Source organism: Bos mutus, unplaced genomic scaffold (genome assembly GCF_027580195.1).
Source record: "Bos mutus isolate GX-2022 unplaced genomic scaffold, NWIPB_WYAK_1.1 CTG394, whole genome shotgun sequence".
In the NCBI taxonomy this organism is placed as follows: domain Eukaryota; kingdom Metazoa; phylum Chordata; class Mammalia; order Artiodactyla; family Bovidae; genus Bos; species Bos mutus.
Genome location: NW_027219880.1, coordinates 36,332 through 61,586, shown reverse-complemented (window position 1 = coordinate 61,586; position 25,255 = coordinate 36,332). Strand labels below are relative to the sequence as shown.

Here is a 25,255-nt window from a genome sequence, read left to right as displayed (position 1 = left end):
CTCAGTGGCTGAGGCCAGATCCCTCAAAGAGCAAATCTTGGAATTGCTGGTGCTGGAGCAGTTCTGGACGTTCTGCCCAGTCATATCCAGCACTGGGTGCAAAAGTATCGTCCACAGAACATCAAAGAGGCTGTGGCCCTGGTAGACCGCTTTCAGAGAGAATCTGGTGGAATAAGCAATGAGGTGAGCAGAAAGATTCCTTACATGTCACTGTGAAAGAGGGTGAAAGTGGGGTCAATAATTGGAGAATGAGATGGATTAAGTCACTCTTCTGTTGTTCCTTTAGAATAACTAAGTGCAATCTGAAATCACAGGCTTGCAGTGACAGCTTCCAGGTTGGGGAGTTCCTGAGAGTCTTTTCCTGGCCTTAGAAAAAGAAATGCATTTTGCCCTCTTTAGGGCCAGGGTGAATTGAAGGTGGTGGGCCTGGCCTAGCATGGCCAAGGAGACAGGACTTAGCAGCCAAGAAATAAAAGGCAAGAAAATGCTAGGAAGGGAGAAAAAAACCTCCGAATGCAGGATTTTAAAGGTCAAAGGCAGGAGAGGGTAGCAGCCAAAGTATAAATCAAACCTTTCTGGGGAGACTGCAAAGAAAGAGAAGAAATGGAAAGAGAAAAGGGAAACAAGGATCAGAAAGAAGAAAAAAGCTAACAGTAAAATGGAGAAAATCTGAATGCTGAGGCGTGGTGCTCTCTGGGCTGGGAACACACATCTCAGGGCCAGGAGAAAAGCGTCTCCGTGGCCTGCCTTCATGCTTTGCCTTGGCTTTGCTGGTGAGTGGGTAACCAGGTCTGCCCTGGGGAGATGGCAGCCTACTTCTCCTTGAGAGCCCCGCCTTGAGGAGCACAAGTGTCTTATACACCTGAAGTGTATGGCGGAAAGTTGAATCCAGCTCTTCCCCCATTTTTTCCTCCGCTGCATCCCCTTTCTCCATGAAATTGTTCCCTGGACGTGGGAGGATTGGAAAATCCAACTGACAGAAAACCCTCTTTTATTCATTTTGTTGTTCTTTAGAGGAAACTAGAAAATAAAAGTCCACTAAAGCAAGGATCCAAGCCTAGAAAGCAAGAGATTGGAGGCAGTGAGAGAACAGGCAGCCTACCCCTACGCTGCTCTTGGCCTGAGCTGTGGCTGTCCAAGGAGGTGTGGAGGCAAGCAAGTCATAGCTTCTCTCATTTTAATCTGATTTTCCCAGATCATGTGTACAGTTCCTTGTGAGAAAATCATGGCGCAATATCTCTTCATTTTTAAAAATTTCCTTACACACTCCCCAAACCTGGACTCTACTCTTGTTTGTTCTTCCATCACCACCCCAAAAACAAAAGCTCTTTTCTAATGAGGATGGGTTATTTTTAGGTCACAGCCCATGAACTGGGAAATGACACAGCGCTCTTGGGAGGAACAGCAGTGGCCCCAGGCTTTAAGTGGAAGCCAGCAGAGCCCCAACCAATGGGTGTGTTCCAGGAAGAATGTTCGAACATATACCAGGTACTGCAGGAGCCGGGCTGGAATACTCACAAAGAAAGCCAGCCTGTGGATGAAGGAGGTGAGGAGTTTCATCATAATTATCTTCTCCTGGGAGCTGTGATAGTAATTGGTTCAGGGAGCATTCCATGGGAATTTTCCAGGTGCCCAGTCATGCTTTCAGTTAGGATGACTGTCTAGTGGGAGTACAGTAGGTCCGTGGTGGGTGAAGGTGAAGGCCATTCTGGGGTACAGAAGCATCCAAACCACAGAACCCTGGTATTCACAATGTGGACCTTTCTCTATAGAAATTTGAGAGGGGAGAAGAAGGTAGAGCAGGGACAAGGCCGGGGGGTGGGGTGGGGTCATCTCATCATTAGAAGTTAGAGGAGAAATTGGGATCAGAAATGGGCTGTCAGTGGCAGAATGGGAAGAGAATTGTACACCAGGAAAAAAGTGATAAAAGAAATCTCCCATGTTTCCCACCAAGGTTTTAATTTTCAAACACCTCTAATGCTTGCCTAGCTCAGTGAACATTTTCTTTAATGAGAGGAAAAGCAGTGGATTTCCTTTCATTTAATGAAAACTGGGAACCAGTTCTATGGAGTGGTGGCTTTTTGGTTCTAATTTATGAGAAGGCCACTTCTGGTGCACATGTGTGAGCTTGCGTGTGCACACACACACGTGAAGGTGAGCTGTCTTTACTGAGGGAGTCCTAAACTGTAGAAGTTGGTTTGGGGTATTCATAAACAGAAAATATATATTTTTTTCTGGCTTCTTCCCCACAGCTGTGCCTGCTGAAGAGAGTCCAACTTTTTCTAAACAGAAAATCACCCCAAGCTGGAACATGGCATCTGAGCTCACCTGGCCTCAGTCCCTGGTGAGCTGTACTTTACAAGTATTTTCAGGCAGCCTGAATGTGGCCTTGTCTGCTTTTCTCTGCTGCCCATGATCCCTGCCTTACACAGCAGATGCTCTGAGGCACATTAGCCCCGGGTGTTCCCTAGGCAACTAGGATTGGCACTGTGGGATTGGGCACCTCCCAAGCTGTGTACTGATCTCTTGGGCACCTTTCCTGTCATCTCACTCCTTTTCCCTTGAATCTTCTCTTAACTTTTTTGGTAACTGGCCTCCCATGTAATTCAGAAATGAGTGATAGGACGGCTTCTGTTGTAGCGAGTACTGAACTACAACTTACTCTCTTCTCTAGCGTCCATTGACATTTGAAGATGTGGCCTTGTATTTTTCCGAGGAAGAATGGAAAATAATGACCCCTGATGAGAAGACCCTCTACCTTGATGTAATGCAGGATGTCTATGAGGATGTCACCTCTGTAGGTAAAGAGTCTTCCTTTCCTTTGTACAGCAATTGAGCAATCTGTTACATCCTCAGTTCATGGAAAATGCACACCTGTGAGTGTCCCAGTGTCCCAGCAGTGGGTTGGTTCTCAGCTTGATGGTGTGAGGGAGAGGGAAGGCAGATCCAGATCACCTGGAGAGCTTTTTACAAATACACATCTTTCTCCTAAGTAGACTGCTTGATCTATCATACTCTTGCCCTACCCTGCAAGCCCACTCTTGCCAGATCTTTTCCATGTCCGTAGAAAGCACAGTTTACCCAGTTGTTCAGGCCCCAAAACTCTCAGTTATCCTTTTTTCCAGTCCTTTTGTTATACCCTACCCCCCAGCCAATCAGGAAGCAAGTACTCTTAACTCTGTCTTCAAAATAGGTCCTGAATACAACCATGTCTCAACCTCTTCTGCTCTTACCATCCTGGTCTCTGCCACCTCATCTCTAACCAGGTCTGCTGGAATACCACAGGACTCCTGTCCCACGACGTTTCCATGTGTCCTTAGGGTTAGTTCCTAGCTTCCTCATTGCACATCCAGCCACAGCCACGGTAGAATATAAAGAAGATACTGAGTTTAAGATTCCGCCCATTTAAATGTTTGGAATAAATAAAAGTATAAAGAGTTATTCACTTTTTCTGAAAATAGTCTGGAATTTAGATGGCAGTCCATGACCTCCAAGTTTTATCCTCAGAGCGTTATCATTGCACCCTAAACTTAAAGTGATCTGTTTAGCACAAGGGCAAGAACCATAGACCCAACGTCCCTAAGAGTTCGAGGACATTCTTGGAGAGTCTCTTTGAGGTAAACGTACATATAGGAAGAGGAGAAAATTCCTTAATAGGAGCCTTTATAAAGGCTTAACAATTTTAAGATTTTGTTCCTCTATATTTTTAAAAATTAACCTCTTTATTGACTGACTTGTAGATTCACATGCATATTTAAAATGTAACACAAAGAACCCATATACACTTTACCCATTTTCCTCAGTGATAACTTTTGCAAACGTACATGATGTCACAACCAGGATAATAAAGTGGGTACAGTCCACTGACCTTATTCATATTTTCATTTTTCTTGTATTCATTGGTGGGTGTGTATGTATTTAGTTATATAAGATTTGATCACGTGGAGGTTTGTATATTCACCACCCCAATGCAGATCCATTACCACAAGGATCCTTCCTGTTGCCCTTTTATCAATACAACAACACACCCTTCCCTCCCAAACCCTACCTCGTCACCAACCTGTGCCAACCACTGATCTGCTTACAGTTTTTAAAAATTTTGTCATTTCAAAAATAGAGCTTTGGGAGATTAACTTTTCTCCTTCACAATAATTCCCTGGAAATTCATCTAAGTTATTGTGTGTATCAGTAGTTCATTCATTTTTACTGCTGAGAAGTGTTCTGTAATATTGATAAACCATTGAAAGATATTTTTGCTGTCTTCAGTCTGGGGCTATTGTGAATAAAGCTGCCATGAACATTCCTGTACAGAATTTTGTGTAGAGATGGTAAGTTTGCGTTTCTCTGGGATAGAGAGTGAAAGAGTGAAATTGCCGTTTCATATGGTAATTAGATGTTGAATGCTAAACTGGTTTTCAGAGTGGCTGCATCATTTGACCTTCCTAGCCAGCAATGGATGTGATCGTTTCTCCACATTCTTGCCATTGTTTAATAGTATTACCACTTAAAATTTTTTTTGGCTTTCTGTTAAGTATGTAATGTTATCTCATTGTGGCTTGGACTTGCATTTCGCTAATAGCTGATGATGATGTAGTTTTTCATGTGCTTATTTGCCATCTTTATATTATCTTCAGTGGAACGGCCTTTGCCATGGTTTTCATTTGGTTGTTTTTTAACTGTTGAATTTTGAGAGTTCTTGTATAGATTGTAGTGCTTTCTAGCGTATATGGTTTGCAAGTAGTTTCCCCAAGTCTGTATATTTTTCTTTTTATCCTCTTCCCATGGGTTTCCACAGAGTAAGTTTTTTATTTTGATGCCCAGTTTTTCACTTTTCTTTTTACCGATTGTATCTTTGCTATCAGGGCTAGCCATAGATCCCTAAAATTTTCTATGTTTTTCCTAAAAGTTTTTTAAGTTTGCATTTAAGTCTGTGATTTATATTGAGTAGATTCTATATAAGATAACGAAATTTAGATTGAAGCTCATTTGTGTTTTTGCTTGTGTAGGTCCAGTTGCTTCAGCCTTGTTTATTGAAAAGGCCTTCCTCCATTGAATTGCTTTTGCACTTTGGTCAAAATCAGTTGGGCATACTTGTGTATCTGTTTTGTTCCATCGAGTTATGTGTCTATCCCTCTGCCAATATTGCACTGTCTTGATTACTGTAGCTATACAATATAGAAAGCCCAAATCAAATAGAGTCTTTCTTCCCACTTTATTCTTTTGTCAAGGTAAATTTTATTTTAAGCTATGCTAGGGCCTGTGCCTTTACATGTAAAGTTTAGAATACGCTTATCTATAAGAAACTTTTTTGGAATTTTGCTAGAAATAACATTAAACTATATGTGAATTTGAGGAGGAATGATCTCTTTACTGTGTTGATTTTTCCAAACAATGAACACAGTATGTTTTTCAAGTTTTTTTGATTTCTTTCATCATTTAAAAAACGTTATCTACTTATCTATTTTGGCTACACTGGGTCTTTACTGTGGTGTGCAGGCTTCCCTAGTTAGAGCTCGAGGGCTCTCTCTAGTTTCAGGGTGCTAGCTTCATTGCCTTGGGGCATGTGGGATTTTAGTTCCCCAACCAGGGATCAGACCTGAGTCCCCTGCATTGGAAGGTGGATTCTTAACCACTGGACCACCAGGGAAGTCCCATCACCAACTTTTTGATAGAGAAAAAAATTTATTTTATCTATGTTTTTGTTGGAGTATAGTTGTTCATCTACTTTTTATAATTTTCAGTGTGCAGATCCTCTACATGTTTGCCAAGTATATGCAGGAGCATTTAATTTTCATTGGCACAACTGTAAATGGTATTATTTTAAATTTTTGTTAAAACAAATGTTCAGTGTTTTTACATAGGTCTGCCTATAATTTTATGTTTTCTTCTTTTATCCTGTGACCCTACTGAACTTGCTCATGAGTTCTAAGAAGGTTTTTTTTGGTAAATTTCTTGGGGTTTTTATACATAGTCACATGATCTACAGTGCTTTTTATTTCTTTATTTATTTGTTGCCTTGTTGCAGTAGGTCCAACTTCTGGTACAATGTTGAATACGAATGGTGAGAGCAAACATCCTGGCCTTCTTCCCAATTTTATCATGGAAACGTTATGTCTTTCACCTTTACATATGATGTTAGTGCAGGGTTTTTATTGATACTTTATCAGGTTGATAATAATTCCTAACTTTCCTAGGGTTTTATTTATTTATTTTTGGCTGTGCTGGGTCTTCATTGCAGCACTCGGGATCTCTTTAGTTGAAGTGTGTGAACTCTTAGTTGTGGCATACAAATTCTTCGTTGCGTCCTTTCGGTATCTAGTTCCCTGACCAGGAATTGAACCTGGGCCGCTTGTATTGGGAATGTGGAGTCTTAGCCACTGGTCCACCAGGGAAGTCCCTCTTGAGTTTTTTTTATCGTTAATGGATGTAGGGTTTGTCAAATACTTTTCTGTGTCAGTCAATGGGATTATGATCTTTCAAAGCTCGTTGATATATGGTGGGTTATGTTGGTTGATTTCAAATATGGAAATCCTACTTGATCACAGTATATAATGCTTACATATTGTTACATTCAGCTTGCCAGTATTCTGTTGAGGATTTTCGTGTTGAAGTTCATGGGAGATGTTAGTCTGTAGTTTTCCTTCTGAGTACTGTCTTTGTGTGATTTTGTTACCAGAGTAATTACTGGCCTTATGAAATGATTTGGGTAATAGTTCTTCTTTTCTGGAAGAGATGATATAAAAGTGGTGTTAATTGTATAGATATTTTGTAGAATGCTCCAGTAACACTATATGAATCTGGAGATGTCTGTTTTGGCAGCTTTTTAATTATGAATTCAAGTTTTAATTTTCAGAGTGCTGTTCAGATTATCTATTTCACACTGGTTGAATTCTGGTAGTTTGTAGATTTTGAGAAATTTACCCATTTCCCCCTAACTTTTAACATTTGTGAACATAAGTTGCTGATAGTATTCCCTTATTATCTCTTTAATTGCTGCAGAACGTGTAGTGATAGACCCAGTTCCTTCCTGATATGGATGGTTTGCATCTTCTTTCATTTTTGCCTAAGTTAATACAGGTTTATCAGTTCTACTAATTTTTTGAGGAGCAAGTTTTTTGTTTAATTTTTGCTGTGATCTTTATTATTCCTTCAATTTTTATTTTCCTTTTATTCTAGCTTCTTCAGGTAGAAACGTAGATTATTTATTTGAGAGCTTTCCTCTTTTCTGTTGTGTGCCTTTAGGGCTATACATTTTCCTCTGAGCATTCCTATAGCTGCATTCCACATATTTTGATTATATTATATAATTTCATTTTCATTTAAGTATGTATTTTTAAATTTCCCTTGAGACTTTCTCTTTGAATCATGGATTATTTAGAAGTATATTTCCATTTGTTCCCATATATTTAAAATTTTTCTGTTGCCTTTCTGGTTTTGATTACCAATCTGATTCCATTTTCGTCAGATTGCCTTTTCACACTCAAGTTGTGTTTTTTTTGTTTTTGGTTCTACGTGTGCCGTGTGATTTATTTTTTTGTATCCTGATCATTTTGTCTATTATGTTAGGAGAGTCTGAGTCCTATTTAAATATTTTAATGGGCAGTCACTCTGTTTTAGTTTAGCATGTAAGTTCTTTTCTACTTTGTGGAATATGTGTCTAGTGACAGCTTAATTTTCAGAGCCTTTATGGTATTATTTTGGTCTCCTCGATTTATGTGGTACTGCTGGGATTCCCATGTGCTCCTGCTCATGCTGCCAGAGAGTGAGGAATGAGGAAAATCTTTACTTAGGCTAGAGTGTCTCTCAGTGGGAATCTCTGACCCGTAGGGATGAAGAGGCTTCCTGGGGCCGGCTGCTAGTGGCTGGTTAGCTAGGTCCATCTTGCTAGTTCTGCATGACAAATCTGATGTCTCCGATTGGAGTTCTGATGTTGTCAGACGGTTTCCCGTTTCTGATTGCGGATCGACTGAGCCTATTCAGGTAGCCTTCTGTTGCTCAGGTGAGATTTGGAAAACACGAGATCTGGGCTGCCTACATTTTGGGATGTGGGGATGTAAGATACCTACTGTGTTACTCTTCTAGTCCTGGAGTCCCAAACCATTTTGCCTTCCTCTTACCACTTTATAGAATTCTCTGTTCATTGTATCTTGCATTCTTGAATGGATTTGTAGTTGTGCCCAGAAAGGAAGACCAGGGAAAAATGGGTCTGTGCCATTTTGTCCAGATTGGACCAAAAATCCCTCGTTCCTGTATTTTTAAAAAGCTGTCAGCATTGATTTTTCTTCCATGCCTACAGTTTTCTTGTTCTGGGAAACAGATGGTTGATTCTTCTGTTTATTCCAACAGGGTTAAAGCTCAAAAATGACACTGGAAATGACCCACCTGTATCTCTTCCTACATTAGAGATACAACCATCAGGATGCGAAGTATTAAGAAAGGCCACAATGAAAGATGCTGAGACAACAATGGGCGATGTAAATCATGGTGGTACATGCAGGGTATGGAAACGACCTCGTGCTTTTCCAGGAAGGAAAAGAAAGAAACTTAAAACTTGTAAACAAGAGCTTCCAAAACCTGTTGATGTTCATGGGAAAGGCTGTGAGGGAGAGAAACCTTTTAAATGTCAGGAATGTGGAAAAAGCTTCAGAGTTAGCTCTGACCTTATTAAACATCAGAGGGTTCATACCGAAGAGAGACCCTATAAATGTGAACAATGTGACAAGCAGTTTAGATGGAGTTCAGATCTTAATAAGCACTTAATGGCACACCAAGGAATTAAACCATATAGATGCTCATGGTGTGGAAAAAGCTTTAGTCATAACACAAATCTACACACACACCTAAGAATTCACACTGGAGAGAAGCCCTTTAAATGTTATGAATGTGGGAAAAGATTCATTCAGAACTCCCACCTTATTAAACACCAGAGAACCCACACAGGTGAGCAGCCTTATACCTGTAGCATATGCAACAGAAATTTTAGCAGGCGTTCAAGCCTTCTTAGACACCAGAAACTCCACAAGAGAAGGGAATCATGTCCAGTGTCTCCAGTCTGAGGAAAGTCACCATTTAGAGCTAGATCCTGGATGTGATGAGAGTGCATAATGTTGAGATGGCCAGTAACAGTGTTTTTAGGAGGGGCACATGGGATGTTTCACAAAAAGGAATCTAAACTCTCTGTTTTATGCTTGTATCTTTTAGCTTTGTATTTTCAGTGCCTACCAGCAATACCTGGAAAATTCTTTATAAATAAAAGAGTGGAATCATTCTTTTATATCTGAAGTTACCTGTTTGTATCTGTCTGGTTACTCAGCCTCCCCATCCTCCATGATCTAAATTCTTCAGGTATCAGATACTCAGTAAATATATGATGGTGAGGAATCCTACTCCTATTCTTTCTCATGAGAGATGGATCATAAGAGTATACAGTTTCTCTGAAGGGAGCTCAGAATGAATTACTAAGTTTGAGGCAGTATCTGTGGCTATCACCCTATCTACATGAACAACCTAAGCCCAGGGTTCAGAGAACTGTATCCTGAAACAGGAAGAGAAGTTTCAGTGTTTGCCCTGGGAGAAGTACCCCCATTCTAGTTGCCTCTCCCCTGAGCACCCACTACTGCAGTGTTTTCTGTCAAGGAATTCTAGCATTAAGCAAAGGCCTAGGGCCTTGGAAGCACTTGGTACCTTTCTTCCTGCTGAGCCTTCGACACTTAGGTATTTAGACTGAAATGATGAAGGAGGCAGCCTGGGCTCTCATCTGAGTACTTATCTCTGTAGAAGGCATAGGGCATGTGAGTGGCCTTTTTTTTTTAAAAACTTTCATTATATGGACCAAAAGACTTTCACGTTGATGCCACCCTGCTCCAGGACCTAACAGGAGGCCAACTTGTATGGCTGTTCAGGCATTGCTTCATATGTATGGATGCTTTGCAGGAAGATCTGGAGATTTTGCAAACTGATTTATTCAGAATGGTAAGGAGAGCCCTGTGGCCTCATGGTCTTGTAGACTCAGTGAACATTGGATGCTAGGAGGGAATGTCCAGTCAGAGCAGGGTAAGGCCTGTGACTTAAAAGTGAAAGCCAAGTCAGACAGAAACTGGTTTGTTCATGTTGGGATTTTAGTTCCCGGACCAGGGATCAAACCTGTGCCCCCTGCAGTAGAAGCATGGAGTCCTAATCACTGGACAGCCAGGAGAATCCATGTGTAGCATTTAGAAAGAAGAGATGGACTCAAAAATTGAAGGAAGTATTGTGCAGATGGAGCCAGTAGTTATTGCCCATTCACCAAAGTTCCTGAGAACAGGTTGGCAAAGGGGCACTCCATCTTCCCAAAGCTGCTGTCCCCACTCACAACACTTGTAGCTTCAGAGTTCTGCAAGTTCTCATCTATACTGACATTCCCAGGAGAGGTTAAAAACAGGAAACATGGGTCTTCTTTTAGAGATTTTTTTTTTAATTGGAGGAAAATTGCTTTACAATGTTATATTGGTTTCAGCTGTACAACAATGCAAATCAGCCATAAGTATACATATTTCACCTCCCTCTTGAGCTTCCGTCCCCTCCCCAATCCCTCCCCTCTAGGTCATCACAGAGCACCTGCCTGTGATGCTATACAGCATCACAGATGCTATACAGAACAGCAACTTCTCACCTGCTATAGAGATCGAGTTTTTTTTTTTTTTTTTTTAAGGCATAAATGGCAGAAAGACCTTTTAGATGTAAAGAGAAACAGGAAAAGTATTGGGAATGCCTGGTTCCAAGTTCAGATACTCCACTGCTCCGGGAAGAAAGGACATTCTTGTAGTGAAACAGAATGTAGAAGTTGGGTCTCCTGGCTGACTCATTAGTACCTGTTCTTCCCTTTCAACCCTCTGCCGTGGCCTCGCAGGGCCCCCTTCCCCATGCATCTTGACCACTCATATCAGCCCTCACCATCTCAGAAGTGGGCACTAAGGGAAGAAATGGCAGGATGAAATGAAGGAGAGAGATTCTGCTTCATACTCGCTAGCCACCTCCCTGGCATGTGGCTAAAGAGGCAAGAACTCCGATGCTTTTCTGAGGACAACGGAGACATCATACAAAATCCAGGGGACTGGAGATGCAGGCTGGATATTCATTCAGGGGACAAAATGGAGAGGCCACTTAAGATCCCACAGGCAGAGATGGCACTGAAGAGACGAAAGATGACCAGAGCCAGGGGTGAGGGCTGTGGGCTCCTCTCTTCCCACCACTGTGCTCCGACTCACAGCAAGTGAGGGATATCAGGGAAAAGATGGGCTGAGAATGGAGCCAGGAGAGCAGCAGGCAGTGGTCTTTTGCCCTCCAATCTCTGTGATGCCTGAGGTTGGGAGTCAAGGGCTCAGGGAGCAGAGTGCCACTGCCCACTGTGACCAAGGTACCACCACCTGTCCTCACGTGCAGGCCAGTTCATGCAAGACATGTCTCTTCAACTTCTGCCCAGAAAACAGTGACGTGGCTGCTACCAAAGAGCCTGTGGGGCATCCTTTCCAGCCCTTCTCCCATCCCAGCAGCCTCTTCCTCCATCACTGCCTTGCTCCCTTGGCCATGGCCATGCCCGCTTCAGCCACCACCAGTTGTGAGTGTAAACTGTCCCTCTGTCCCCAGGGGAATGGGCACAGTGACTGAGAATGGGCAGGGAGAAAAGAAAAATGAAATTATGGTCTTGTCGTTGTCAGATTCAAATGCTCTCTTTGCTACCTCTTCCCTCTAGTTTTTGAAAAACATGAGATGTTAGGTTGTTGGTCATCATGATGACCCTGTTGGGGTGGGATGGAGGGAAGCTACTCCTAATAGGGAGGGGATTCCCTACAAAATCCTGTCCCAGGCTGAGTGGCCAGACATAGTGGCTGTGAAGGCTGTCCATTCCTGTCACTGTCTTTGCCTTCTTCCCTCCCTCTGTGCCACCTGCTCCTTCCTACCGTCATAGGCCAGGCGAGGGATGTAGCTGTGGACAAAGTGAAGGGGAGGGAGGGCCATCCTACTGAGGATCAACAGTCATGAGCACGTGAGGAGGAGTGGTGGTGAGCACCTGTCACCTCTTGATCTTCCAGACCACCTGGGGGAAGGAGGGAGGGAGAAGGCCAGGCCAGCTCTGGGAAGCAGTTCTGCTCCAGGGTTGGCATTTCAGGTGAAGTAGAGAGAAAGACAAAGAAGGAAATGGCAACCCACTCCAGTGTTCTTGCCTGGAGAATCCCAGGGATGAGGGAGCCTGGTGGGCTGCTGTCTATGGGGTTGCACAGAGTCGGACATGACTGAAGTGACTTAGCAGCAGCAGCAGAGAGAAAGAGCCAGGAAACGCCAAGAGAGGTTTCCCTCATCCATCCTTAGGCTCTGATGTGTGACCGGGGGTGACAGGAAAGAACTGACTCCAACCTCTGGGCTGCAGACACCTCAGAGGAACTTGAGTTTGGTGACAGATCTCATGGCTGAGAGTGTTCTCTTTTCAGGTAGTACCCATATATCTGCCATCCCCAGGCCTCCCTTGGGGAGGCCCTTAGCTTCCCTAATGGATGTTATTGTGGGTTTTCTTCTTAACCTTATGCCCCACTCACTGAAGTGTCAGCACCGTATTTTTTGGGCATTCCCCATGCTGGAGCCAGTGCAGGTTCTCACATAAAGTTGAGGTGGTACAGGCACAAGCTGTCTGCTCATTGTGTGTGTGTATGTGAAAAGTAAACCTAAAGGGAAACATCTAATCCCTTAGAAGACTGAAAAATAGCCATCTTAACTCTGTCTATTGTTTGCTTTTAAGAAATAGGGAGTTTGGGATGGACATGTACACACTGCTGTATTTAAAATGGATAACCAACTGTAGAGCACAGGGAACTCTACTCAATGTTGTGTGGCAGCCTGGATGGCAGGGAAGTTTGGGGGAGAATAGATACATGTGTATACATATGGCTGAGTCCCTGGGCTATGCACCTGGAACTATACCCCAAAACAAAAGTTAAAAAAAGGCCTTTCTTAAAACAGGTAAGCAGGTATGTAAGCTGAGAGAAATGTAACAGCAGGGGGCAGTCTATGTGGCTCATATTCTGCTTTGTCCAGCCCTTACTCCCACAGATCCCGACAGCGGGTGAAAACTTTCTGAAAATTCACAAGGGAAAAAATTCTCAGGTCTTCAGGCTCGGTGGACACAGGCCTACCCAGGCCCAGGCTCCTAATGGTCCTTGTACAAAGACTCGCCCCTCCCTTGCCAAAGCCTTTCTGCCCATTGTGCTGGCCAGGGCCCCTCTGGGAGCTGGCATCCCCACGGGATAGATCAGCACGAAAACAATATATCTTCCCATCAGTGGTCTTTGACAAGTCTGGGAAGCAAGGCTTCCTTATCTGTGGTCCATGGATGAGTTCAAAGGACTTTCAAAATTCTGAGTATGTGGGCATTTCTCTGAGAAGCTATGTGGTAACTTGTTGGGGTTATTGAAAGTCTTTGTGACCCCTGAGCCTTTAGGCACAATTACTGCTGCAGTTACTTAAAGCTGTGTCCCTGACTCCTCAAGTCTTGTAGTGCATTAGGGCTGAAGGGCCCTTGGAAAAGCTAGGGAGACCAATCCCTGGTTTTACAGAATAGGAAACTGGAGCTTAGATGGTTTCCTTTCCAGGGTTTTGAGACAGAGGGGGGATTGGAATAGAATCTCCCAAGACCCAAGCCTTGAGACTAAGGTCCCTCTCTCCACACATCACAGTACCTTCACCCTGGCAGTGGCATCTCAGGAAGTGTCATCACTTTCAAAAGGTGATCGCTTGGCTATCTCCCATGGGACTAGGAATTTGTTTTTAGCGATGGTCTGTTTTGTTGTAGCCACCCAGGTGGCTCAGTGGTAAAGAATCTGCCTGCCAATGAAGGAGACATAAGAGACACAGGTTCGATCCCTGGGTCAGGAAGATCCCCTGAAGGGGGGCATGGCAACCCACTCCAGTATTATTGCTTGGGAAATCCCATGGACAAAGGAGCCTGGTGGGATAAAACCCATGGGGTTGCAAAGACTCGGACACAGCTCAGTGACTAAACAGCAACAATATCCTTGCACAGGCAGGTCCAAAATCCTCTGATAAAGGAGAGCACTCTCCAGAAGTTGGGGGTGCTGCAGTTCCCTAGCCCCTGCCAGTCAGCAGAAGCCTGGGTGCTCGAGGCCCAGAGAGGCCTCTTAGAGATGCTTTCTGAGGAGCTACCTCTGATGAGTCCTTTAGTCCAACAGGCTTCAAACCAAGGTTCACTTATGCCTGGGGGGCACCCAAAGACTGCCCAAGGGAGACTGGAGCACAGATAGTTTTAAAGGAATCTATTTCTGGGGCCTCCCTGGTGGTCCAGTGGTCAAGACTCTGCACTCCTAATGCAGGGGGTGAAGATTCGATACCTGAATAGGGAACTAAGAGTTCGCCTATTGCGACCAAAAATAAATATATAAAATAATCTATTTCCAAATCCTTAGTTTCATATCTTTTTCTTCCTAACACTGATCTGGGGAGACCCAAAGGACGGTATTCCGCTCCCACCTTCCCTTCTCCTCAAGCCTGCCACCACCCTCCCCTGCCCTGACCTCACCATGGCACCCCACCCCAGAGTGAAAAGTGTTTGAGGAGCCAAATAAGCCTCTTTATTAGTGCTGTTGGAATCTTGGTGAAGAAATCACCTGCCCCAAGGTCATGAAGATATTTTCCCATGTTTTCATTTACAAGTTCAATTATTTTATTTAATTCAATGGATAATTATCTAGCCAAAAAAAGAATGAAATATTGACACATGTATAATATGCTGCTGCTGCTGCTAAGTCAGTTCAGTTGTGTCCGACTCTGTGCGACCCCAGAGACGGCAGCCCACCAGGCTCCTCCGTCCATGGGATTTTCCAGGCAAGAGTACTAGAGTGGGGTGCCATTGCCTTCTCCGATGTATAATATGAATGAACTTCAAAAACCAATATGCTAAATAAGTCAGGCACCAAAGGTCACATATGATTCCACTTACTTGAAGTACCCAGTAGAGGTAAACCCATAGAGACAGAAAGCAGATAAATTTTCCAGAGGCTGAGGAGGCTGGAGTTTGGGTTGATGAGAGTGTTTTCAAAGTTGACAGATGTCATGGATGGACAGCATAGTGAATGTACTAAGTGCTACTAAACTGTAGCATTTTTTGAGGTCCACTTTTTGAGGTCCATCAGTGTTGTAGCATGTGTCAGTTCTTCATTTCTTTTTATAGCTGGATTAGATTCCATTGAATAGATAGGCATAGTTTGTATCCATTCTTTCACTGAAGGGCATTAGGGGTATTTTGATCTTTTGGCTATTGGGAATAGTACCATATGAAGATTCATGTACACGTATTTGTTTGGATGCCTCTTTTCAAAATAGGGATTCCCTAGTGGCTCAGATGGTAAAGAATCAGGTTGCAATGAAGGAGACCCGGGTTTGATCCCTGGGTCTGGAAAATCCCCTCGAGAAAGGAATGGCTACCCACTCCAATATTCTTGCCTGGAGAATCCCACAGACAGAGGAGGCTGGCAGGCTCCTCAAAATAATTGAAAATACCAATTCTTTTAGGTATATACCTAAGAATAGAATTTCTTGGCCACATGGTAGTTGTATGTTTAACTTTCTGAGCAAACTCCAAATAGTTTTCCACAGCATATGCACCATTTTATATTCTCACCATCCAAGTACAAGGGTTCCAATTTCTCCACATCTTCACCAAGTCTTGTTAATGTCCATTTACTTTTCATTATAGCCATTCTTGTGGATGTGAGGTTGTACATATCATTGTGGTTTTGATTAGATTTCCCCAATGACTAATAATTGAGCATCTTTTCATGTGCTTGTTGGCCATATGTATATATTCTTTGAAGAAATGTCTGTTTAAGCCCTTTGCCAATTTTTAATTGAGTTGTTTGTCTTTTTGCAGTTTGTTATTTATACATTCTGTTTATTATTTATATATTCTGTTATCTATTATTATATGTAATAGTTACTTTTATATATTCTATATATAATAAATAATAGTTATTTATATATTCTGGATGCTTGAACCTTATCCTATATGTCATTTGCAAATATTTTCTCCCATTCTGGGGAAATGCATCACTTTCTTGCACAAAAGTTTTTACTTTCATGAAGTCCTATTTTTTTCTTTAATTGCTTATAATTTTGGTGCTATATCTAAAAACCATTGTCAAACACAAGGTCATGAAGATTTGACTTATGTTTTCCTCAGAACTTTTATGTTTTAGCTCTAGCATTTAGGTCTTTGATCCATTTCGAGTTAATTTTTGGTTGTATTGTAAGGTAGGGGTCCAACTTCAGACTTTTTCATGTGGATATACAATTGTCCCAACACTATTTTTTGAAGAGCCTACTTTTCCTCATCGAATGATTCTGACACCCTTGTCAAGAATCATTTGACAGTAGATGTATGGGCTTGTTTCTGAACTCTCAATTTTATTTCATTTGTCTATATGTCTGTCTTTATGCCAGTACCATACTGATTTGATTACTATAGCTTTATGACAAATTTTGAAAAAATCAGAAAGTGGGGGTCCTCCAATATTGTTCCTCCTTTTCCATGTTGCTTTGATTATCGGCATGTCTTGCAATTCCATAGGAATTTTAGGGTTGGCTTTTCTGTTTCTGCAAAAAGGGCTGTTTTTGAGATCATATTGAGTTTATAGATTGCTTTGTGTAGTATTGTCATTCTATCAATAAATCTTTCAATCCATGAACACAAATAGTTTGCATAATCAAAGAAGGAATTACTTTGATGATTAAGGTCTGTTTAAAAATGCAGATTTTAAGTAGATAAATATCAGGTAGATCGGGGTGGGCCATATTCCAGGCCTTGTGAAATCCACTATAAGACCAATTGTAAAGAAGGCAGAGAAGAAAAAGGTAATAGGTAAGAAACTTCTAATTGCATGTTAATTAATTGATCATATGTAATATTTACTATGCCTGGAAAGCATCTCCAAAAGGTATATCCTCTAATGACTGAACGGTACTGATTTCGTTAGTGCTTTCCTTTGCAACAACATCTCTCCAATATGAAATAAGCTTGTTCTAAAATTTTAAGTTATAACTAATATTTTAAGAAATATTAGACTCGATTATACTTACCAAAGGAACACTAATATTTTCCTTTGTGTTAAATATGCATTTAGACTTTTACTTAAAAAGAAATTAATGTGATCAAACTGATTAATTCCAGTCATCATTGTTGGGTCACACCTAGTACCACAGTCTCTGAAACTTTTGCTTCTGTCTTCCCTTTCATTGCACGGTTGCTAGTCAATGTACTCAGTTGAATTTGGGGGCAGACCATTAGGAGGCTTCACAAAAGCTGTAAAAGTTCCTTTCCTCAGGTGGCCCTGGCATTCTAGGAGCTCTGGGTCTGCATAATGGCTCATTCTGATAACTGTGTGTGAGGATGATCCCAGGGCAAGGTACACTTATGTCCTTGTACATTTAACTTATAATTTGCACATGACTGTACACAACTGGCAGGAAATTACAGACACAGAGGGTCAGCATTTCCACATATTTTGGTGAGGCGGGGGCGGAAATTCAATCCACAACACCCTGTTTTAATTCGTATTGGACTGTATTAACTATTTTATGTGGGATTGAAGATTCAGGTTCTTCCATTTCATAGAGCCAATTGTGTCAAAGACTTTATTTTTCATTAAATCAGAGCATATTTTAGGGTAATGGGCTATGGGGGAATTTATGCAAGGCAACAGTTCTGATGGTTACAGTGGGGCATAGTTTTTGTCCTCTATTTTTGTGTTTGGTAACTCTCTCCTAAGAGTATAATAGGTTCCCTTTTAAAATTTAGTGAAGACTCCCAGGTATGACTGTGTTTCCTAAGCCTGGTGCTGATTAAGGCTATGAAGCTTTGCCAATTGGTGCATATGAACAGATCCTAAAGTTAATTTAGAACCTATATTGTAAGGGTACAAAAGCCAATTCAGTTCAGTTCAGTCACTCAGTCATGTCAGCACGCCAGGCCTCCCTGTCCATCACCAACTCCCAGAGCCTACTCAAACTCATGTCCATCGAGTCGGTCATGCCATCCAGCCATCTTATCCTCTGTCGTCCCCTTCTCCTGCCCCCAATCCCTCCCAGCATCAGACTCTTTTCCAATAAGTCAACTCTTTGCATGAGGTGGCCAAAGTATTGGAGTTTCAGCTTTAGCATCAGTCCTTACAATGAACACCCAGGACTGATCTCCTTTAGGATGGACTGGTTGGACCTCCTTGCAGTCCAAGGGACTCTCAAGAGTCTTCTCCAACACCACAGTTCAAAAGCATCAATTCTTCGGCGCTCAGCTTTCTTCACAGTCCAACTCTCACATCCACACATGACCACTGGAAAAACCATAGCCTTGACTAGACAAACCTTTGTTGGCAAAGTAATGTCTCTGCTTTTGAATATGCTATCTAGTTTGGTCATAACTTTCCTTCCAAGGAGTAAGCGTCTTTTAATTTCATGGCTGGAATCACCATCTGCAGTGATTTTGGAGGCCCCAAAAATAAAGTCTGACTCTGTTTCCACTGTTTCCCCATCTATTTCCCATGAAGTGATGGGACCAGATGCCATAATCTTCGTTTTCTGAATGTTGATCTTTAAGCCAACTTTTTCACTCTCCTGTTTCACTTTCATCAAGAGGCTCTTTAGTTCCTTCATTTTCTGCCATAAGGGTGGTATCATCTGCATATCTGAGGTTATTGATATTTCTCCCAGCAATCTTGATTCCAACTTGTGCTTCTTCCAGCCCAGCGTTTCTCGTGAACAAAAACCAATTAGTATAATTTAATCTTTCGTTGAATAAAAATTCTTTTAGTAAATTTTAGATTTCAAATTGGATAAAACTATGGACCTCTATTTTAATTTTTTGTCCTCCTCACCATCCAATATTTTGTTTTTTGAATAGTTACTGGATACTTCCAGGGTCCACTCTATCCTGATCAACCCCAAATTTGGTTTAGATATCAAGACTGATGATGCCACATATGCATTAAAGCACTAGTGAGGCAATGGCACCCCACTCCAGTACTCTTGCCTGGCAAATCCCACGGACAGAAGAGCTTGGAAGGCTGCAGTCCATGGCGTCGCTGAGGGTCAGACATGACTGAGCGACTTAACTTTCACTTTTCACTTGCATGCATTGGAGAAGGAAATGGCAACCCACTCCAGTGTTCTTGCCTGGAGAATCCCAGGGACGGGGGAGCCTGGTGGGCTGCCGTCTATGGGGTTGCACAGAGTCGAACACGACTGAAGTGACTTAGCAGCAGCAGCAACAACAGGATTACTACTCATGTATTGAGGCTTTCTCGAGAGAACAGGGCAGCCTCCGTAGGCAGATCTGAAAATGGCTTGAGTGAACATGGAAAGAAAATTGACTTTGGGGCTTTATTGGGCCTAGGAGATGGAGCTGGAGTGAGGGATTTTGCTACCACTGGATGAGGCTGGCATGGTTTGAGCTTCTGGCTTGCATCAAAGGAGGGAATATGTGTCCCAAATCTTCTTTAAGATGATATGGTCCATATATACAATGGAATATTACTCAGCAATAAAAAATAATGAAATAATGCCATTTACAGCAATATGGATGGACCTAGAGATTGTCATACTGAGTGAAGTAAGTCAGAAAGAGAAAGACAAATATTGTATATTGCTTGTATGCAGAATATTAAAAAAAAATGATACAAAGGAACTTATTTACAAAACAGAAACAGACTCACAGACTTAAAGAATGAATTTATGCTTACCAAGGGGGAAGGATAGGGGAGAGATAGACTAAAAGTTTTGGATGGACATGTAAACACTGCTATATTTAAAATAGATAACCAACAAGGACCTACTGTATAGCACAGGAAACTGTTCAATGTTATGTTACAACCTAAATGGGGAAAGAATTTGAAAAAGAATTGATATGTATTAAAAAAAAAGTTGTAATAAGAGGGAGGAATTGGGAAATATATTCCACAATGAATGCATAATCCATGTACACAAAATGCTAAATAATAACTAATAAAAAATAGACATAAAAAAGGAGGGAATACTCAGGTGCTCTTATCAGCTTGCCCACATATGTAGGAAGAAGGGGAAGGGGTAGTAGCAGGGCTTGAAATCTGTCAGCAAACATTAACACTGAAGTGATATCCTTTACTATCAACATTTTCTTGACGAACTCTGGGATGGGAGCAATTATGACCTTCACTTTACAGATGAAGAAATGTGGCTTAAATTGAATCCTCAATGTGAAGGGATTTGAACATACATTTATTTTATATCAATCAGTGCTTTTGTCTTTGATACAAGGTAAAGTGGGGGAGCATTTGCACTAACAAGTTGATTTCCAAAGCAAGTGAGCAGAGTGTTATTATGTCTGGATTCCTGTAAATTAATGAAAAATGTTGTACTAATTATTTACAGTATACAATTACCCTTTAAATTTCAGGATGTTACTGCTGGTATATGAATCCTTATTCCATTTGGACACAAAGCTCACCTTTACATCAGTGCCTTGCACTACATTAATGAAAATGTCCTGGCCTGAGGGCACATGTTCCTCTCTGCCACCAGCAACGCTGTAGACATAGACCATAGTTGGTGTGTCTGTAGGCTACGGAACTTCATGGTCTTGTGCCTGACTTGGGGCAATGACTCCTTAATCAGGGACTAATGAGCACCATTAGTAACACCAGCAGCAGTGCTTCTGGTCTAGATGCCCAGACTGGCTCGTGTCTAGGTCACAGACAGACCTCAGGATCCTCAGCCCCAGTGAGAACTGGAATTGAGCTCATGCATGGCTGTAAGAGTAGTTGTCCTAGCTCTCTGGGACTATGGCCCATGCCGAGTTATTCCAGCAATGCTTCTCAAAGATGCTAGCAGAACTTTTAGGAATACAAATGGAATGTTGTCTTTTGAGAGAATACAAGTAACTGCATAATCAAGGACTTGACCATCAGCATGACACTGAGACCAGCTTGAGACTCAGGAGCCCTGCCCCTTCTGATACTGTGAGGAGCATGAACTTTGCCTTGCGCCAAGACCTCTTCTTTGGAAATGCGATAAAGAGGAGGGGAACAGTGTCACTGGGGAGGTGAACTTTGAAGGGACTCAATATACAGTATATCCAACTAAGGCTGCATCAGATCATTGTGGCTGAGATGACCACGAAGATGAATGCTAAGGTCATCCAAGCACTACCTGTGTGCTAGACACTGTTCTGAGCACTTCAGCAGTATCATCTCATTCAATCCTCACAACTCTAAAGGAAGTGTTGTTGTCCTCTTACCTTTACAGGGGGGGAACGTATGGATCAGAGAGTTTAAAGGACGTGTCCAAGGTCCCACAGAACTGGCACTGGAAATTAAACAGCCTGCCTCCTGAGCTTGTACTCTTAACACTACGATGCAGCAACATTTTCCTAATGTGGGCAAATGGTAGTCACTTAACTTTTATCCAGCAGGGCTGGGGTTCATCAAGCCAATTCATTTTGTGATGGCAGCTAAAGATGCTACATTAGCTAAATGTATCTGAATGTTTTACCACGGAGGTTATACTGAGAGGCCACATTTTTCACAGGAGTAACCATTGGTCTGGAAGGGAGAGCAAAAAAGGGGAAGAAAATGACTTTTCCCCTTCTTCCACTACCTTTCTCTAAGTCGCAGGGCCTGATTGGTTAGGCACCAAGAGGAGTCATGGTGACTCACAATGGCTCAGAACACTCTGGTCACGTGCAATGGTAAGATCTGACCATGGCTGCCACCACCTGAGTTTCTCTGTGTTCAGGCCTGAATACACTGAGTTAGAGGTGCTGGAAGACAGGGCAGACCATCACCTATGTTTGAGGACCATCTGTGTATCTGTTCCCTGGACATTCAGTTCTCTTGTCTTAGGCTCTTTCTTTTTATTTATTTTTTTAAATATTTATGTGGTTGTGTCTGGCCTTAGTTAAAGCAGGCGGGCTCTTCATTGCAGCTCACAGGCTTCTCTAGCTGTGGTGGGTGGGCTTCTCTCTAGTTGTAGCCTGTGGGTTCCAGAGTGCGTTTGCTCAGTAGTTGCGGCATGTGGGTTTAGTTACCCCGCAGTATGTAGGATCTTAATTCCATGACCAGGGATCAAATCCCTGTCCCCTACATTGAAAGGCAGATTCTTAACTACTGGACGGCCAGGGAAGTCCTGACTCTTCCTTGACTTGAGCAAAATCTCTCTGTTAAAACTTCTCCCATGGGAGGATACAAAAAGTATCCTAACTATGTTCATTGCATTTCAACAGGTCTGCTGGGTAATGTCAGCAATTGTGGTATCAAGATCCAATCATCCAGTGAAAGCTTCAAGGCAATTCAATTCAAGGTAGGATTCTCTACACTTCCTTGATCTCATTGCCAGCCTTGGCAATGATTCTCAAATTGCTGCTTTTTGTTAAATACCAATTCACATAAATGGGATGTTCAATTGTAGAAAATATAGTTGTGAGTGGTCAGACTTCTCACGCCATATTACCTTGTGAGTCTCTGATATAGAACAACTATATAGTTAATGTTAAAAGTGTGTGACCCATGGGGATATCGTCTCAAAGTAGGACATAGATTTCTACAGGATGTTTTTATTAACAGTGAAGACTGGGCTTTGTGTTTTTTACAGTGCTACTGTTTAAGGAACTAAAATGACTATTATGAGGAAATGTGACTTGGCCCCACACACTGGCTGCCCTGCTCAGTCTCACATGACAACTGAGAAAACCGAGATATGGATGCCTGGACGAGGGACCCAGGCCATGTGCCCCCTTCCTTGAGTGGCAGGGAAGGCTCGGCCATCCGGGTTTCCTCTCACTCATGTAGGACCATGTAAAGGCACTAGGATACTGTTTTCAATGTTCAGAACAAATAGAGGGATGGGAATTGTTTCCTCGTCTTCCACAAGGATCAAGAGAAGGCAAACTGAAGGGGTAGAAGGCTGGGGCCCTTATGCCAAACAAATTGGGTTCACTTCCTGGTTCTGCCACATACCAGCTGTATGACCTTGGGCCAATTACATGCTTTTCCTGTACCTCAGTGCCCTCTTCTGGGTAAGTGGACATGACAATGGACCCACCAAAGCTGTTATGACATTACATGAGCCAGAGTATGTTAAGCCCTTTGGAGAAGTGCCTAGCAGACAGACACCCTGAGCAGAGGTCTGCTGCTGCTGTTCTTATCAGGAATGTATTCCTCATAAAATGGAAGCCTGAGACTGGAGAATGCATATCATCACCTTCTCTTTCTCTCCTGAATGAGAACCTCTTAAAGCCACAGACTGGTAGAGAGTCTTCCCTGGCAAAGTCTGTGCCCTTGCCTTGAACTCTAGTTACAGGCTGGTTCACTGTTTGTTTGGGGTTTTGATATCTTTCTTCTGAGCCCCAGTGCTCTTTTCTTGGAGAAAACAGGCTGAATCTGGGTCAACCTGCCTTGAGGTTTGCACCTCTCTGTGTCTCAAATTTATGCTTCTAGGAATCTTTTTCTATTTAAATAGTTTTATAGAATTGACTCACGTTTTTAGACTCTTGTTGTAGAAAATACAAGAATTACATCTACAGAGATCAACTAATAATCCATCTCTCCACCCCTTTTCTGTATTCCCCCATCTTACACTCCTACCCCAGAAGAACTGCCATTTGCTTGCTGTAAACATTTCTGATTTTATTCTTTGCATTTACTTTTATCAATAGAGATGACTCTGAAGAAATACAAATGTGATACTAAGACACATATTGTTTTTCAAGTTTCTTTCTTCAACTACCATTTCTTGGATATTATTTCCAGGTCAATACATAGAGGACCCCTTCACCATTTTCAATAGCTGCATTTTATATCCTATTATTGATATACTATAATTTATTTACATAAGGAAATTAGAAAAATTGCCTTTGTCTTAAGTGGGTGTCTCTTTGGAATAACAAGTCATTCACCCAGATATTTTATAAAAACTATTGGATATAAGTTAAATACATAAAAGAAGATATGTGCTCCAACAATAAAATATGAAATAGCAGAAATGATGTGTCCATTTCACATTGACTACAAAACGCACATGAATATCATTTTTAAAACTAGAGAGAAATGTGCTTGAAGATTTTTGTTTTCTGTTTTAAGACTAAAAAGACCATTTCTTGCATGACAGGAAAATTAATTACTGCCATCCTATCAGTTCTTCCCAAAATACATCTTTGAATTCAGTGCAAGCACAGTCATGAACCTCAACAGGATTTTGCCATGAAATGAACAGATTGTTCAATCAAATAAAAGAGCATCAATGTGAAAGCTTCCTAGGTGTCTCAGTGGTAAAGAATCCTCTTGCACATTTGATCCCTGAGTCAGGAAGATCCCCTGGAGGAGGAAATGGCAACCCACCCCAGTATTCTTGCCTGGAGAATCCCATGGACAGAGGAGCCTGGCGGACTACAGTCCATGGGGTCACAAAGAGTTAACATAACTGAGCAACTAAACAACATGTGGAAACAGCCATGATTGTGAGCTGTTTCAAGATGTGAAAATCTATACTATAGATTTAGCGACTAAAACAAGAATCAAAAATATGTCAATGGAACAGAACAGAGATTCTCAACACAGACTCATGTATATGACAGAATGAAGGAAATGATAAGGTTGACATTTCAAATTATACTATGCCCCAAAGCAATATCTTATGACCACTTGCTGAAAGCAAGTGTGTGTGGTGGGGAGGTGGCAGGGGTGTGGGGCAAGAAGTCCCTCAGTCCACTGGATTAAGTAGGTTTCCTCATCTTTTTCAGGCCCTCTCAGCTGTGCTCTCTTCTGAAAGCTGTCTGTGGAATCAACCAGTCATGGATAAAAGAACCTCTAAAGTCAATCCCAACACACCCATACCAATCATCAGAAGGCTGGCAGATAAATACCTAAAACCCACCCTGGCTTCCAAAAACATAATGAGTTTTGTACTTGGTAGGCAACTGGGGAGGCACAGAAATGATCTGGATTTGTCCAAATGGCTGTGGATGCCGACACAAGCTGCACCAGGGTGGAGTTGGCCATTGCCAAAAAGTCATATAACCTACCTGCTTATGCCTGTCCATAATCTTGGAAAATGCAAAAAAAAAGTAAAATAACAAAATCCTCCCTTGTTTCACTGGCTAAAATGAAAGATGCCTGTCAGTCCTTCTAGTTTGATATGTTTTTATGTTGATATAATTTTCCTGAGTTACACTGGAGAGGAAATTCTATTC

The 25,255-nt window shown here is 42.0% G+C and overlaps 1 protein-coding gene across 1 annotated transcript; it reads left to right on the top strand.

The window, feature by feature from the left end:
• The first annotated feature begins 35 nt into the window (after positions 1–35).
• On the top strand, positions 36–9,282 carry ZNF75D (zinc finger protein 75D). Its single transcript, XM_070366985.1, has 5 exons — positions 36–183; positions 1,357–1,546; positions 2,253–2,344; positions 2,675–2,801; positions 8,347–9,282. Exons 2-5 carry the CDS (start codon positions 1,450–1,452, stop codon positions 9,054–9,056), a joined length of 1,026 nt encoding a protein of 341 aa, XP_070223086.1. The 5' UTR covers positions 36–183; positions 1,357–1,449; the 3' UTR covers positions 9,057–9,282.
• Positions 9,283–25,255: the final 15,973 nt, after the last annotated feature.

What these genes read in the sequence shown, in the direction of transcription:
- ZNF75D (XM_070366985.1), top strand. Translation starts at nt 1,450, where the DNA reads ATGGGTGTGTTCCAGGAAGAATGTTCGAACATATACCAGGTACTGCAG. An exon ending in CCAGCCTGTGGATGAAGGAG is followed by an intron (nt 1,547 to 2,252) that starts GTGAGGAGTTTC and finishes TCTTCCCCACAG; the next exon opens with CTGTGCCTGCTGAAGAGAGT. An exon ending in TGAGGATGTCACCTCTGTAG is followed by an intron (nt 2,802 to 8,346) that starts GTAAAGAGTCTT and finishes TTATTCCAACAG; the next exon opens with GGTTAAAGCTCAAAAATGAC.